General features: G+C 35.1%; 1 protein-coding gene across 5 annotated transcripts in view; it reads right to left on the bottom strand.

Moving 5' to 3' along the window:
- Positions 1–272: 272 nt before the first annotated feature.
- Positions 273–16,909, bottom strand: part of PPP1R12A (protein phosphatase 1 regulatory subunit 12A) — a 112,463-nt gene continuing 95,826 nt past the window's right edge. For 4 of the 5 annotated variants that reach the window (XM_053942361.1, XM_053942363.1, XM_053942362.1 and 1 more), the window contains 6 exons: positions 16,572–16,588; positions 15,291–15,432; positions 14,536–14,640; positions 13,631–13,678; positions 9,075–9,125; positions 273–2,675 (listed from right to left, as the gene is read on the bottom strand). In XM_053942361.1, the coding sequence (XP_053798336.1) occupies positions 2,589–2,675; positions 9,075–9,125; positions 13,631–13,678; positions 14,536–14,640; positions 15,291–15,432; positions 16,572–16,588 (450 nt within the window). In that variant the 3' untranslated portion in view covers positions 273–2,588. Of the gene's footprint in view, positions 2,676–9,074; positions 9,126–13,630; positions 13,679–14,535; positions 14,641–15,290; positions 15,433–16,571; positions 16,589–16,909 lie in introns of those variants that run through there. The other variant, XM_053942365.1, reaches the window with a different exon arrangement.

Below are 16,909 nucleotides of genomic sequence, written 5' to 3'. Positions count from 1 at the left end.
ATCTAAGTTGCTGGTTTGAATTACCATTTAAGGCATTAGTCATTTAAGGAAGCTTGTCAGAGTCACCAGCCAGTAATAATATACTTCTTACATGCAAACAGCCTCCCAAATAATAAAATAGTCTTCCACAACCCATTTTTCTCTCTGTTGTAGATGGATTTTCTGGGGATGTAATGGATCTTAAACACAATCAGGAACAGTAAGACAATGACACAAGTTTAGCAATTGTTTTGTGAGATTAGGTTAATATAACATAAAAAATGGTTCTCAGATTCTGCACACAGAAAGGTTTATGTAAAATATATAAACATTTGTCCAAGTTGTTACAGATTGCATAAATATGGCATTTTTACTGTTGCATTTACAGATGTGCATGTACAATGATGTGCAAATAATCACAATCTGATTACAATCTTTGAAAGGTACTTGAACCTTGCATCCAAGTAATGCCATGAATGAAAAATGCCCACCAAAGAATTTAAATAGCAAACTTATAACATGGTTTAAATTCATAACAAATTTCAATGCCTTTCACACATTTAAAATATTTTGTATACATTTTATTTGTATATGTCAAAATACATTTTTTTTTCCAAAATAGTGGGTTTTGCAACTAGTTTCATGCAGATACAAGGTCTGCTCAGTACTACCAATAAATCAATATAGCACAGTAGCCATTCATTTTTTAGATAAGAAGAATAAATAACCTAAATATAAACCACGAAAATATTAGAAACACGTATTTAATCATTCACAGGCACCCAAACTTTACCAAATATAATCCAGAATATGCCTAATTGTCTTGTAACAGAACTCAACATGTTGCAGCCATTCAATTCTTTACGTTAGCATAAGACAATGGAAGTCCCTATGGTTCAGACCCACCTCTCATACAGATCAATTACAATAAGATATCTCATACTATCCATGTACCTTTAAAATCAAAAATCCTGAGCTTGGTAGTAAGAGCATTACCTTACATCTTCAAAAAACCAATCAACAGAGAGAGGACATCATGTCTTCCTTAACAAAACATATCCCACCCCTGTAAAGCTAACCCTCCCTCCCCCCCAAGTAGGCAGTAAGACACAACCTTTTTAAATGAAGGGGTACAAATTCACATTTAATATAGTATACAATATAATCAATAATACAATAGCTACTACAAGCTTTATAATGTACAATTTGTTTTAATGGCTGATCTGTTCAGTGGTTTTAGACAATAAACTATGTGCCAATAGGATGTCATACTTTGAATGGTTTAATGAAAATATAAAAGCTGTTCCTAACAAAAACGATCTTCACTTAAGTATTTTTTTGTTTTTAAAGGCCACTGAAATGTATAAAATGGTCTGACACGGTGTTATCAAATTGGATGCCTTTCTCACATGGCAACAACAGTGCATATAAACATTATTGTGAGTGTAATGGGTTATGCTTTTCAAATGATTTAGTACATTACTTTGGCTAGCACAACAGTTTTGGACAGCACTCAGATAAATACAGGTATGTGAAATGTAGTGAAGCAGTTATATTTATGCATTTTTTTATTATTGTGAACACTATCAAATGAAAAAAAAAAAGGGACAAAAAGATAATAAAGTTTTTATATAGTTTAGACCTTTTGTAAAGATAGGGCTCCATATAATGTACAATGTCTAAATTCTTTATACCATAAAAATTAACGAACCTTGTTAAACACACTATTCTGGATAGCCTAATTTGCATTAACAGACATTTGCAATAGGGAAATATATTCAAGCATGCCACATGGTGGTCTGAAAAATCAAACCAGTACACATTTATATATACAGCATCACTCAGTACCTGCTCAAATGAATGTGACCATTACAGGATCTAATGTCTTTCACTACAAACTTTTTTTTTTTTTAAGTGACCAATAAAGGCAGAAAACAAGACTCTTAAAATATTTCTAATTTCAACTGACTTTTAAAGCATTTTGTATAGGAAGTAAATGCATATTGCACAAACAGTGAAAGCAAATGTTCCACCAAACATCTCTGTTCCAGGTGGTTGGACAATACAACTCTAGTTAGCTACACAAATTATGTAATTTAAAAGGGTGTGTGGTCTCTGCAAATGGTAAAGCTGTGAAAACACTGTACAAGAAAATCTGGTACACAAAAAATTAGAAGGGAAAAAAAATCCAAACTTAAATCTTTAAGAAAAACTGAGTATAGGAAAAAAATGGGAATTGTGGCACAACAAAAACATTATTGAGTAACTGTCGTCTGTGAGAGCTGAAAGCTTTTGTTGATGTAAAGTGTTTATGTACAACTAAGGCTTACTGGTTAAATATCTGAGGCGTATCTGGCCTTGATTACTTTCATTATTATGCTGTGGCTGTAAACAAGATTTCTCAGTCATTTTATCTTCTCAGCAGCTGCATTTTAACAGAAACAATGATCTTGATACAAAAAAACACACAGGTAAGAGGGTGTTTGGCAGGATATCTGAAAATGACAATCTCTGAAGGATCTTCCCACACTTCCAGTGACTGCCATACCATGGTCCACTGGAGTTACTAGTGATGTGCAATACCGTTACTTGCTGCTGTAGTAAACCTTTTATTTGGAAAGTTTGCTTATAACTCTGATCAAGGCCCCATTTTCATCTTTTAGCCTCTGGTTGTCTGCCTTCAGGTCTGGTAGCATCTATGAAAAATGAAACATGGTGGTTATTTGCTGTTACACCCCAAGTAAAAGCAGCAAGACTAGACAAGGACTGTGAGTCAAAATCTTTATTCAGCTTAAGTATCCCGGCAGTTCTCACACTTCATATCAGCAGTTCACAAAAATCTCCCCTTTTAGCATGATACATTTAAGGGTTAGAGATTAGAAGTTTTCATTTGCTTGGATTAGATACATTAAAACTCAGTGGTGCAGATGACCAGCCTCTGACAAAAACATTTATAGTAGAATGAGGAAAGTAATGAAATACTTCAAATTCCAGGGGGGAGGAAGGTGGCAGGGGGAAATTAACTACCAACAATTTAAAGAGACTTGTCTATACTGCACTTGCAGAGCTTCAAAAAAACATGCTGTGGCTAAGCATCTCTACCACTGTGCCCTTGGATGATTTCATCCTGATGAGATAGAGTGTGATTCAGCTTGTTAGCTCATAGCATTAATCCTCCAACCACTTCCCAAGTCATGTTGAAGCACACATCCTGTAATTTGACATCATGTCCCTGAATAGCATAGTTCACACAAGCTCAGATCACTGAAACAGATCACAGCAACACCAGGCTACATACTCAGGCAGACAGGTTAGGGAATGGCAAGTTACGGCTGCCAAAGGAGATAGGTGACACAAGCACAAAAGCTGCAAGGCAGAAGCCAAATGAGGTGAGAGTTGGACTGGATCAGATAGGAAAGGAGGACAAGTCAGGGCACAGAGGTTGGTACTGGGAGATTCAGCTTCCAGAGAAACCAGAAAATATCTCAGCAGTTCTCTGTACTTACATTCACACACTGATAACAAACGGCCTATCACACTCACAGCTAAATTACACCTATGCATTGTAGCAGGGGGTTCACACAGGAGGTAACAGCAAGTGCAAGTGTATGCAGGAAGTTCAGCTACCAACTTAGGTAACACCTGTTACCCTATTCTTCACTATTTTCTTGGCACTAGTTTATTTTCATTTTACACTTTATACTTTAAAATTATACTTTCAATCCCATTATATGGGATTGAACATTATGGAATGAATGGAATTGAAAGAACTAGTAAGTTTAAAAATGCAGGGTTAGGTTTCATTTCTACATCTCCTGTCCACACTCAATTCACTGAACTGCAGACTCTTTCATGTGAATCACGACGGTGAACTGAAAATGACTGAGGTTGTAGATCTCTAGTTTATTTCCCTGCAAATATCAAATTATGTGAAAGAAAGTTGACAGGAGATCATAAGAAGAAAAAAAGTGGTCTCTACAATTAGAGTAGTCAAAAATCATTCAGCTATCCTTGATTCCAACTGTTTTATGGATGAGCCTAGGGAAAGCCACCTAAGTTGAGCTCTTTAGTCACAGGGAAGCTTTCAAGTGAGACCTGTGCTCTGAACAAAAACAGCTGTAAAATGCTGATTACTTTCAAAAACTATGTAAATATATTTGAAATTGGGCAACATGAGCGATCTTTTTGCAATTGTCAAGCATTATTGTTTAAGTCTGAGCTGTAAAAAATAACTACTGTTGTCCAAGATAGGGATCATATCCAGATAACATGCATGTGTCTGCAAACAACGGAATGGCCATTTGTTCAGGCAAACCAACCAAAAGCTTTTCTTTCTCCTTTCCATTCTGCTACAGATTTTATACCAAAGGTACTGGGTGAAACCAAAACAACCCTCATCTAGCCATGCACAGGGAATCAAGGGAGTCTGGTTTTGTACTGGTTAAATACCTTGAGTAGTGTTGTGTGTGCATTCCAATGAAACCTCAAAATAAATCCAGGAATGTCACAGTCCTCTTTCACCTTACTGAGTAGGGAGGGAGCTGCAGCCCATAATGGTTAATTACATAGAGACAGACACACAGAGAGGTAGATTTTCTAGTGAACTACTTTAACAAAATCCACTGTTCAAAATTAGAGCTTTAACATAATCCAGTACCATTATATATCTGCAAATCTCTGTAGGTAGATTTTAATCCTGGTTCAATTAATAGGTAGATTAGGTCTTAAGGAAATATTTTCTCTTTTGTTTTGAGTCTGCTAGAATACAGGGGAAGACTTGTAAGAGATAAAAGGGTTATATGACAAGATAAAATGACATCAAGTTGCACTAGGAGAGTTTTATATTGCATAGTAGGAAAAAATTCTTCACCAAGAAGGTTGTCAAGCAAAACTGCTCAGGGAAGTGGTAGAGTCACTATCCCTGACAGTATTTAAAAGACATGTAGATGTGGCACACAGGGCATGGTTTAGGTGTGGTTGTGCTGGGGTACTGGTTGGGTTTGATGATTTTTCAATCTAAATAATCTAAATCTAAATAATTCTATGGTTCTGTGAATAGCAGGAGATTCATCAGGAAGGATAAGCACATGTAACCTGAAATACTTACACTTCTCATTTATACTAATCCCCATATAATTTAAAGAAATCTCTTGGAGCAGTGCATTTCTATGGGTACTCAAACTTCTCGTGAGGTGACACCATACACTTTTCATGACAAGAAGGAGAAAAAAAGGCCTTTGTAGTAAATTCAGTAAAATTACAGTAACATACTGCACACTTTGAATTCCTGCACACTTTGAATTCCAATTTGCTTCTCACTAAAATAGCAAAGTATCTTCCTGTGTTAAGATTCGATTAAAAATGCACTGTTTTGTCTGTCTGTATCATGATTAGCTAGTAACTTTGTAGTGTTATCATTTAGCAAATGATGATTCAATAATCATCTGACATATGTGGAGCCATCTCAGATCTGTAAAATAATAATCATGTAATAATCCTTGCTGGAGGATTTACTTGATTAATAAAGATTACAAAAAGTTCATGAACTGCTGAAGTACCTGTTCACACTGCTATTGTTAACCTACCATCATACTGTCAAGGCTCCCTGCTGTGTTTCCATTGCTTCTCTTTTGCTGGTCAGGCTACTCAAGCTCCACAACGACCTGCCACTGAAAACTCCTGCTATGGAGAGGAATACTGAATGGTTTTCTGTGGTTAACACCCCAAATGGCATATCATGGTTAAAGGAATGCCAGTGCTAGCAACAAAAAAGACAATATGGATGTGTAGATGTGGACAGCAGTCATTAGATTAGCTCAGCTGTGTTGAAAAACCACATTGTTTGCTGAGGCTGATGTAAGATGGACAGCCCTAAAGGGAATGCTCTTCTTCCTCATGCAGCAGTGTGCTCCTGCTGCTTTCTGCACAGTTAATTTAATGATCCAACAATACTGGGGTAAGTTGGATCAAGTACTATTATGAATAAAGGGATTTGTTTTCAGCCAGGTCAGTGAGCTGACTTCACTTCCTCAGTAAGGGTTAACACAAGGGAGCATTGCGGAATGCAGAGCCTGGATCAGGAACACCACATCCTAATGTTAGTCCAATTCCAGAAAGACACCAAGCAAAAGGATAAACCTTTTCATTTAAGGCCTCTTAGTGGGGAAAACCCAAGATCAGATTCTGAGCAGAATGCACACTCATCGCATTCCTTTCTAAGTGGGAAGGGGGGTAGATGAAAGGAAGCAGTTTAGCAAGAGTCATTGTGCAGAAGGCTGGTTTATTTTTTTTCAACTACACATCTAAAAAGCTCACTGTAAACTCCAGCCTAGACACTTGTTATATTTAGGAGGAACAAAGGCATATAGATTTTCTATATGCCACATATAGAAACCACATTTTATCCTCATGTAAGTTTTGAACCTTCCATGGGTTTCTGAAACATCCCTGCAATAACACTAAGAACAACAGACTAGCATTGTTTTCCAAGATGAAACTCAAAGGAGTTAATACTTTTATCAGAAGGGGTCTGAACCAATCTGACACACTAGGCAGAGTTTGTTTTTGTCTGTGATTTTACAGTTCATGCACTGTAGGACTCTCATCCACACTGGGATGCCTATACATATAGCAATATAAATCAATAATCCTAACTCTGTGCTAGAACTGCATGTTTTATATTGTCTATATAAAAATAAGGATTGGCAAGACTCAAATGGGAACTTAATACTTGAAAACAGTAATCAACTTGAAATTCAAATACATTTCTGAAAAAACAATACTTTGATCCCCTTTGAAACACTGAAATACACAAATGTAAGAAAAATGGTTGCTAATGCAGCTGTTCAGGAATGCACAGTACTGAAACTGGTTCTCAAACACTTTTTTGTTAAGAGTAAACTTTTTTAAACTCTATGCACTTAAACCAAACTGCAGAAAGAAAGCTCAAATCTTAATTTCAAATTGTTAGAAAACTAGAGGCAAATCTATTTGAGCATTTACACAAACGTCAAAACAAGAGACTGACTTTAGTATATCCTCATGCAAACCCAAATCCTTTCAGTTGTTGCCAAGATTTTAACATGTCAAAGGTCTCTTGGATCCTTGCCAATTTATCTTCAAGGAGAAGCTTCAGTGCTATCAGGGGCGATACCACACCATACCAGCACATCTGCAACACCTCTAGCTTGTACACTGGGCACCATGCTTTAGCTTTAGCCACACCTCCAGAACCGAGCAGCACTGAGTCAGTTTCTGACACACAAGTGTTAATAGTAAAATTCTGTGCAAGCACAAACTGAACACCTGCCTGGCTAAACAAAGGAGAAGGAAGAAATTACAAGTCCACAGAGCGCAGTTGCCTACAGGACCCTGACAACTTGGCAAGCACTCGGGTCAAGGCCCTATTCTCAGTCACCAGTCGCTCATTTATGTGTTTCAAAGATTGAATCTGCTTTATTTGTTGCAGGTTCTGCAGGAATCAAAGAAATAGGAGTGAAAATGAGAAAAAAACCCACATGCATATTAGATGAGCAGAACTGAAAGAAAACTTAGAAGAGACAGTCCTGTTTAAAGTAAATAAGCTGCTGTGAAAGGAAAGTATTAAACAAGTGGCACATTCTTGAAAAGCAATCTAAGTACCAGTAGTGATTAGTCACAGCTTTCCAAAACAGTTCAGGATGCATTAACAATGAGAGCTATTCCTGGAATTCTTCACTTAACATCCTAATTGCACAGACTGAGTCTCCTATTCAAAACCCTGTACATAATGACACGTTTAACATATACTTTTAAACAACTGTGCAACAAACTGTGTGAAGAATACTTAATTTTTAATTCAAAACTTTCACTTCTTGCTTATTGAAAAAAAAAAAAAACAAAAACAAAAAACTTTCGGAAAAAACTACATATTTGTATTCTCTATATTTATCAGAAGCCTAACTTTCCCTAGCTCACATCCTGTCTTCTCCTCTTAGGCAGACAATTATTTTCCTCTATCATAGTTTGTTTTTTCTGTATTTCACTTCTGAAGACCCCTCAAGGAATCACGGACCTTGTGTCCTCCCTTACAGCAGACTATCTTGTTCTGAATCCAAGGGAGCCAGAGGCATCACAGCTGCTCTTTTGCCTGTCAGTTTCAATTACTTTAACAGAACTTGGTGCATGTATTTTTATGAAAAGTATTAATTTAATACTTATTAAATTAATGCCATTTCCAAGCACCAGGGGGAGCTCAAAAATGAGCTTAAAAGGAAACTTCTTGTTAATCAGTGACAAATATCAAATGTCAAAATAATGGTACTTTCATATTCCACTTAAATTCTATGAGTTTTGTTGGCCATGTCCAATGTTTATATGAAAGGACATAATAGAAAATAAACCCACCCAAATTCTCACCCTTCTTAATCATATCAGAGGGTTTAACATTAATAAAGACTGGTTAAAAAACCCAAACAGAAATGAAATTTATTTTAAAAAGAATATTGCCTCTGAGATTCATTTTATACATAGTTGAAAAAAGCACAAATCAATACGGTATGTGTCACTCATTTGACAACAGCTCAATTCTATCTACTGCATTTTGTTAAGTAAAACCTGATTCACACTATACAAACGGAAGATTTTCTTTTGGTATTGTAACATGCCATCTAATTAATAAAGAGCATGAGATAAAGATTGAAACAACATTTAATGCTTAAATATCTATACAATTATATGCTACCACTATTTAATAATAATGGATTTTAATAGTAGTAATTAGTAAATAAAACATGTGAGTATCACATCAAAATTGTAGACTGCAATTCCATCTTGATTAGCTCAAGATATGTTTCACTCTAACCACCTCTGAATGTTTCTTGTTAGCCATGTTATAGAATCCTAGAACTCAGCACCTTCTGTGCAATCATACATATATGGCTGCTTATGCCAGCACCACAGCTTTGCTACAAGCTGTGTGACAGGAGTGACTCTAACATCAAGCTGTAACTTAGTTATTTTCTACTGAAATTATAGAAACCAGTAATACTGCCAGACTACATGTCTCACTGACATAATAATACACTTTGTTATTAATAGTGTACTAATTTACTTACTTTCAGTTCTTCTTCCATTTCAGATATCCTTCTTTCTAGCGCTCTTCTTTCCTAAATCAGAAGATGTGTGTTAATGCTGAACAATACAATGTTTTAAAAATTACAGCTTGTAAATACTGTGGTAACAGTGAAATACTTCAAGTTTCAAAGATCATACAACCAAAAGCATAGTGTGGACAGAAAACTTGTGATGGCAGTGATACATAGAAATTTGGTCAATATGGAATTTTAATATCCAAAGAGGAAGATATATAGAAATTAATATAAAGTCCTACAAAACCTACCCCTTCCTTTTCACTAATTTAGAAAGGTTTTAAGTACAACTTGTTTGGATTTATTTTTCATGAGCTAGGCTTTTGTAAGACCTTACTATCCAAGAAATGCAGAAAATTATCAGAAACGAACAAGAATATTAAAAGATACAAGCACAAAAACATAAGCTTTCACAGACAAAGTTAGCTGAAACATCTGTCTCAGCTCAGTGGGATCTGTCCACACTCCGAACTGCAACAGTTGATACAACTGACATTACAGGACTTAGCTCAGTACCAAAGACATCTAGTTACATGAGATCAGCTGCTTCTTGAGAAAATGTTTTTTGATTATTTTCTGCATTTCTTGTATAGTTTAATTTTCCTTTTATTTCCCTTTTTACCTGAGAAGCAGGAGAAATTATCCTTTGTATATGAACTTGATTGCACTGATTATATAACCAAGCCAGTTTATGGAAAGTTAGCTTAGGGTTTTCTATACTACACTGCAGTCTGCAGTGCAGATATGCTTTTGTTTATTTGAAACCTATTTTTCAACACATCTGACAGATCAACAGCTAATGCAATAAACTTGGAGGTTTATAGCTTGATTGCTTGCTTTCCTGTGTCAGACGATGCAGTGTATCTCATTTAAAAGCAGCTGCAGGTATCAGTACTCTACATTCAGATTTTTTTCCAGAGGGTGAGAGGCAAAAGCAACAGATTATTGCAAAGTGGACATATGCATCTGCATACAACGGTGTTATGCAAACAGCAAGCAGCATTGACTGAGGTGTGTAAAACTTTGGTTAGATCATACCGCCCAGTAGATACTGACTCTTGCCGGACACCTTTCAGATATAAATCATTTGAATTTAGTTTAATCACAGTGCAGTTATACCCCAACATTTTCCCATTATAGCAAACAACTTTAATTTTTATCAGAGTAATACATATATTACTGCAGTTGTTACTACTTAATGTACTTAACTCCTTCAAATTAAGACTTTTTTTATAATAACTGTAATGAGCATAAGTACCAGTGAGTTAACAGGATGCAAGTAACTAACAAAAATCCCACAATGTCTTACAATATTTAGAATTTTATCTGTTACCTGCTAGTCTTACAGAATACCATATATGATGTGTTCTTATATTAAGCAATATTCAACAATTTTTTCTATTACCAAGAGATGAATGATCAAACAAATCTCAAAATTTCAGGTGTCTAGAAATTCTTAATCCTTTTGAAGTATTTGCTTAACTAGCATGTTGAGCTTGTCTATTAGCAATAAAAACCAATTCAGTAAAATATTTAACTGACTTTTTATACTTCACATTATACAAAAGAAACAAATAGACTGGTCTAGGTATAATAGTCTTTGTAAAACTGTTTTGTTCCTATTATTTGAAGCTATGCTCCTCTTTTTCTTGAACTGCTTACTCTTCTAGGAACCAGTTTGAGGGATGCCAATGAAATAATGCACTGCAGTTTCACTGAGAAGGTTTGCCAATATTATTTGATTATTTCCTGGACTCAAAGTAGTTGAAATCTATGAGGTATAAAATTTTATTACATACTTCCTCAACTCTGTAAGGTCTATCAAAAAACATTTGTAACTCACAAAAAAAGAAAACAAAATACATGCTAATCTCCCATCTTATAAAATAAAATAGCTCATTTATATTTGTATCAAAGCAACTAGGAGCCACAGGATTGTGCAGACTGATGTACACAGATACTCACACATGAAAAACGGACCCCCACAGAGCTATACAATTTTTAAGTAGTAAAACCAGATGTATATGCCTACATATATTTGTATATTCAATAATACAAAGAAATACACCTCTCCACAATTCAAATTCCCAGATGAAGAATTCTAAATTTGGGAAAAAATGTTTAAAGGTACCTATATTTTTCTGAATTCTACTCCAGACTGAAACCCATAAGTTTAAGTTTTGGTTTGAAGTTTTATTACCACGTCACAAAATTCTGCAAAGGGGTATTAGCATATTTGGCAGAGTGACAGGATGTTAAAGAAACCCTTATTTTTGCCCATGTATTGCTAGGACCTTGCACATGTGCTCTCATCTGTACCCCCATCCCCATGGAAACAATCCCTTTCTGGTAAACAGTTTTCAAATGAACAATATTCACAATGTATCACCAAGTCACATCACAGAAACCCACTTCTGAAGGGTGAATTTAAATAAAATTCAAAGCCAGTATTTTCTGAATTTTACTACTGTGCAAATCTAGGCTTAATACATATTCTCATTTTCTTCACTGAAAAGGTAGATTTCAGCTGGAAAATGTCATAGTCCAAAGATGCCTTCAGCTCTTTCTCTATTGGCCTTTTATTTCTTACAATTTTTCCTCACTACTTCAGTTTTTTCCTCTCCTCTTCTTTATGTAATTTATATTAAAATATTTAGGTTTATATTTTATTTTAGTGAAGTCACATACTTGGAGAAGTATACTTAGAAAAGCTCTACAATTTCTTTTAATTTTTGCATTTTTATTGTTACATTACACATTAAAAAGGTATCTTTATAATTATTTTGAAATGCCGAATTCAATAAGCTTATTTCTACAGATCAGCTATTGATGACTAGCAGCTGAGAATCCTGCTTCAGTCACATTCAAAGTGAAGCCTCAGATTTAAACAACAAAAAATTAAAATCATAAATGTATTCCTCATTTAAAATTCTATCTGAAGTGTAATTATAAACAAGATTCAGATGTACAAATTTTGTGTAAATCCTGTTTCAGCCATACAGCACCTAAGTTACATACATACATACATCACTAAGTTATTTATTTATCCACTAGATTTAATAGTAATACATTGAGGAAAAATAACATTTCTGAAAGATATTTTACTGTTGGTCTGAATGTCTTAAAAAAAAAGTGCAAGAATTTCTAAAAAAGCCAGTTGCTGTAATGCAACAGCCTGTTCTGGGAGAAAGCCAAGCAGCAATTTAAATCTGAAATTATGTCTATCTATGCAGTACTTCGTGCATTACCTATGAACCCACACATTAATGGATGCAGCTACATCGATTAAATAATTAAATGCCCACTTGTGTGGTCGTGCTAGCAAGGAAGAAACCAATTATCTGCTGCTGAAACCTTTCTACTGATGAAATCACTGCCCACACTAGGATGCCAAAAAAATTAAAGAGAGAAATACGTGCTAAACAGCAGCAATTAAGTGCCGAGATTATTAAGATAAAGATAATGAAACTTCAGGAAGTGCCTGAGAGTATTTCTACATCTCCATGTGCTCCTGTAAAATCTGTTTATGTACGGGACAGTTTTGTTTAACCAAAACTTGTTTTGTATAAATAAAACCTAAAATACTGGAAAATCAATACAAAAGGCTAGTGAATATGAAATCTACCAGGGATTAATAAATGTTTATCACATCACTTCTTACTGTCAAAGTTTAATTTTTTTCCCCAGTTTGTCTCTAATGTGTCACTCCAGGATCACGGGAGAAGAAAAGAACACATGGTGTTCAGAGTCAATGAAGGAAGCCAAGACCATCACAAAATCAATGTAGTTTGCTTTACACTGCTGTGAAACTAAACTTTTACAGGGCTGGATTTTAAATTAACATGAAATTACAGCCTAAAATTATCATGTGTCCAACTTCTGAAATAATTCTTGTAGTCCATCTCACATATGAATTCACTGCATGACTCTTTCCCATTCAAATTAGGGTGTCTCTGATGCCCCTCTTCCTGCACTGTTTACTCATTCTTCCACTTTATCCCCCTACCCCATTATCATATTCCTCTGAAAAAAGCTACACTGCAAGGAAAGAGGCAGATAAAGATAATTTTATATCATTAGCAGGTTTAAGGTCCCACATCTGTGAGGCAGAAACAGCTACCTCATTACCAACAATAACTGGTGCCTCTGGAAAGCTCTGAGGAAATTAACTTGTCTGAATATTGGAATTGTGTTAAAAAATGAGTCACAATGAATCTGCTTAACCCTCTGGAATGCCAAAATTGTTTTGGATGAGATGGAACAAGTGGCACATCCCTGGAGGGCAGCAGAGTTTAGAAACTTGTTATCACGAACAAATAGGCAAACTAAAGGCAATTCTTAAGTGTAATTCCCAACTTACATTCATTGCCACTTTGAAACCTAAAACCCCCAAACCTTCTAAAAAATGCAAATTATAAGAAAGGTTTCTGTTCCTACTAAAATATATCCAAACCAGGGGTTGCAAAACAAGCTAAAACAAAGCTTGAACTGGAATATTTAAAAGTTCTTTGGCAGAAACTCACCCTTTTCTCCATTTCCAAGAGTGATCTGTCAGCAAACCTTTCTTGTCTCTGAAACACAAAAATGATGAAGACATTGACATGTGCTTTGACACAACACAGAATTGAGGAAAAAAACAATTAGACGTTTTAGTATTCTGTCTGAAGTATGTAATCAAAAGCATTTTAAAGTGTGTTCAGGGAAGTAACACTGAGATAAAGAATAAGCTGGATTTATCAAGCACTTCTGTGACCATCTTTGTTATTTAATCACGACACAGCCTTTGGCTAACAGGAAAAACACAGTATTTCTATCTAAAAGCATTACAAAACAGGCATCTTCACTAACATTTGCAGGGTACCCATGAAAGACAATTAAGTACAGGTGAATTGTGGTAAATATGATCTGATAATATGAAACATTCTACAGCAAGAGTAGACAAATTTAGACAAATCTAACTCCAGTGTATGTGTCTTGTATAACTGTATGCAGCACTGTTATCTGACAGCAATTACTGGTAACAGGAATGCATTACTTGCTCTTAATTTCCAAGATAAAGCTATCTAACCAGCCAGGAAGAACTGGCAGGTTATGCCAATTTGCCAGCAGCCCCAATTGTCAGTTTGAATATAAGCTTAACAGTGCAGAAAGTGTTTACTCCTACCCTGCAAAAAAGCTGCATGCAGATACATGCTGGCAAGAGCCACTACTACTTAAGTAGGCAGGAAGCAGTCTCACATGTTTTGTTCACAGCTGAAGACCAGAATCGTGCACTCTTTTCTCTTTAGAAAGAAAGAAATTCTCCATTCCCATCTTTGAATAAAAACCAAAGCTGATGCCTAGTCAAGAGCAGCCCACAGCCTGGGGTGCTTCTGATTTATTATCTACATTGTTGGTTAAGTACATGATTTTTTTGTTTTATACAAACCTGAGTGGTCTTCTCCAACTGTAGCTTAAGATCTGTAAGTTCCATGTTGGTGTCATGTAACTGTGCTTTCAGTTTTTCATTTTCAGCTAGAATCTGTTCATAAAGCTAAGAGAAAATATTTGTTTAAAAATCAGATAATAGTGAGATTAGCCAAAAAACTTCAAAAGTATGATTGAACCACAGTAAAGTTAACAAATACATTAAGAATCTCAGAAGTAAAATAAAGATGTTTAAAATTAGCAAGCACTATAAGGAACTGTTACTAAATATTTCTAGAAACAAACAGCTTTGTATAGGGCGCACACAACTTACCTTACACATAATAAAGCCACCTTTTCTTCTTTAGACTTCACAGATTACCCCACCACCGTAAACATTTCAACAAACTCCTCTTCTATTTTAAAACAAGAGCTAAACATATTTTTACCTTATATGTATGTAAGCTGGCAAACACATAATAGTCTTCACATATGCATACATCAGTTTTAATGATACTTTTCTTACGATAAATACTATCATTTTTTTATTTGACTCTATCTTGGCTCCTCTGGATTTCTCCCTTGCCTTGAAAAGTACAAAAGTCAGAAGCTGTTTCATAATGTATATTTTTCCCCACTGTAGTGGTTGCTGTGCTTCTCCATTCAGCTAAGTTACTCTAAGCAGCATTTCGGATGCAATGTGAGACTACTTTCACACAATTTCAGAAAAGCAGTAATGAAACCAAATTTTCCCACCAAACTTATTGAATTAGATACCTTCTTAAAATCAGGGCTATCATCTTTTTCTACTCTACTGCAGTATGGTTTTCGATCTTCAAGATAACTCTGTGACCCTGATCGCCCCTGTGCTGAATCGTAACGATCACCTGCAGACATGCTGAGCGATCCCGTATCATATCTGTAAAAGAAAAGTTCTGATTTTTCTTTGCCTTTGCAGCCAAACTGAGACCCCTGACTGTATCACGTTTTGAGTTTGCTGCTACCCAGCTGAAAACAACCAAATGCAATTATGTATTGTTGTTAGACCACTGTCTTCTAATTTGATGCAAATTTCATTTTTACATTCTCTATTACTTCAAGATTCTTGGTGAAAATGTTTTCAAATTGCTCAGTCTGCAGAGTAATGCATGCAGAGACATATTTTAAATGTAATTGAATTATTTAATGCAAGCAAATATTTACATGTCTTAAAATATTTTAGAACTGGCTTAGATAACTTAATTCTTCTTTATTTATAAACAAGATTTTTTTAAAGTGTATTAGTTTAATTGAAGTGTTTTAAAAAACACTAGATGAATGGACTAGATTAAGTTTTATTACAGCAACCAGGATTTCAAAACTATTTGTTGTGAGTTCTAGCATTTCAACAGAAACAGCTGATGAAACAAATCTTTAGCAGTTTTTATCCTAATAACTCAATAAAATCCTGTATTAATAAAGTTAAGAGCAATTTCACACTGCTCACTCTTCACTAATCATGTGTTACAGCAGTTTTATTTAACATTATTTTCACCAGTCAGAACATAATAAAATTCTAATAATTAAAGCTAATGGTCCAAAAAGAAATGATTTTTTAAAAATTATCAATATTTTAGCATTTACTTCTTTAACAAATCTTAAGGAAATGTGCTTTTCAAAGGCTGTATTTTTCTTGAAGTTACGTAGAAGATTTTCAGTAGGATATTCTAAAAGAGAGGCAACAAAAACTCTTGTCTTCTTTGTAAAAGCTGGGTCTGTGCTGAAAAATCTGTAGGGCATAATACTGTGCTCACTATGTTCTGTGAAATGCCCAGCCTGCCTTCAGTGCACTACAAATATGGAGTTCAACAGATTCCCCCGCATGGAGTATTCAACCCACACGTGGCAGGACTGTAGCTTCACAATCATACTTCATGCAAAATGTAAGTATCATCATAGCCTTTGAAAGCTCAATCCAACCACTGGATTTAAGCTGAATTTGTACATAAAGAACTTAAAATGACAACATGCAGACAGAAAGTGTAACAATTCTAATTATTTTGTTTAAATTGCACATACCTTGAAAGGCTCTCACTCTGAGGAGGGAAAGGTAAAAAGAGAGAAAAAGAATGGATTGGTGAATAATTTAATTAAAATACATAACAATCTGTGAACAAATACAACTAAACTCATGCACATGCTATCCACCAGTATGTATTATCTGAACTGTGTCAAGCTTCAATTTTTTTTATGTCAAAATAGAAAAGAAGAAGAAAAGAGAAGAAATATGTGCTAGAATGCACTTGACAAAATATGATTTACAAGGACGTTAACATAACACTCTAAAAGTCTCGAGTGCCCTAAACAGTGGAGTTATTGCAGCAGTTAGTGCATTCTGGGTTTGCTTCCTGTTATCA

This window comes from Vidua chalybeata, chromosome 5, assembly GCF_026979565.1.
Source record: "Vidua chalybeata isolate OUT-0048 chromosome 5, bVidCha1 merged haplotype, whole genome shotgun sequence".
Lineage (NCBI taxonomy): Eukaryota > Metazoa > Chordata > Aves > Passeriformes > Viduidae > Vidua > Vidua chalybeata.
The sequence above is the reverse complement of the archived record's forward strand: the minus strand, read 5'-3'. Positions and strand labels throughout refer to the sequence as shown.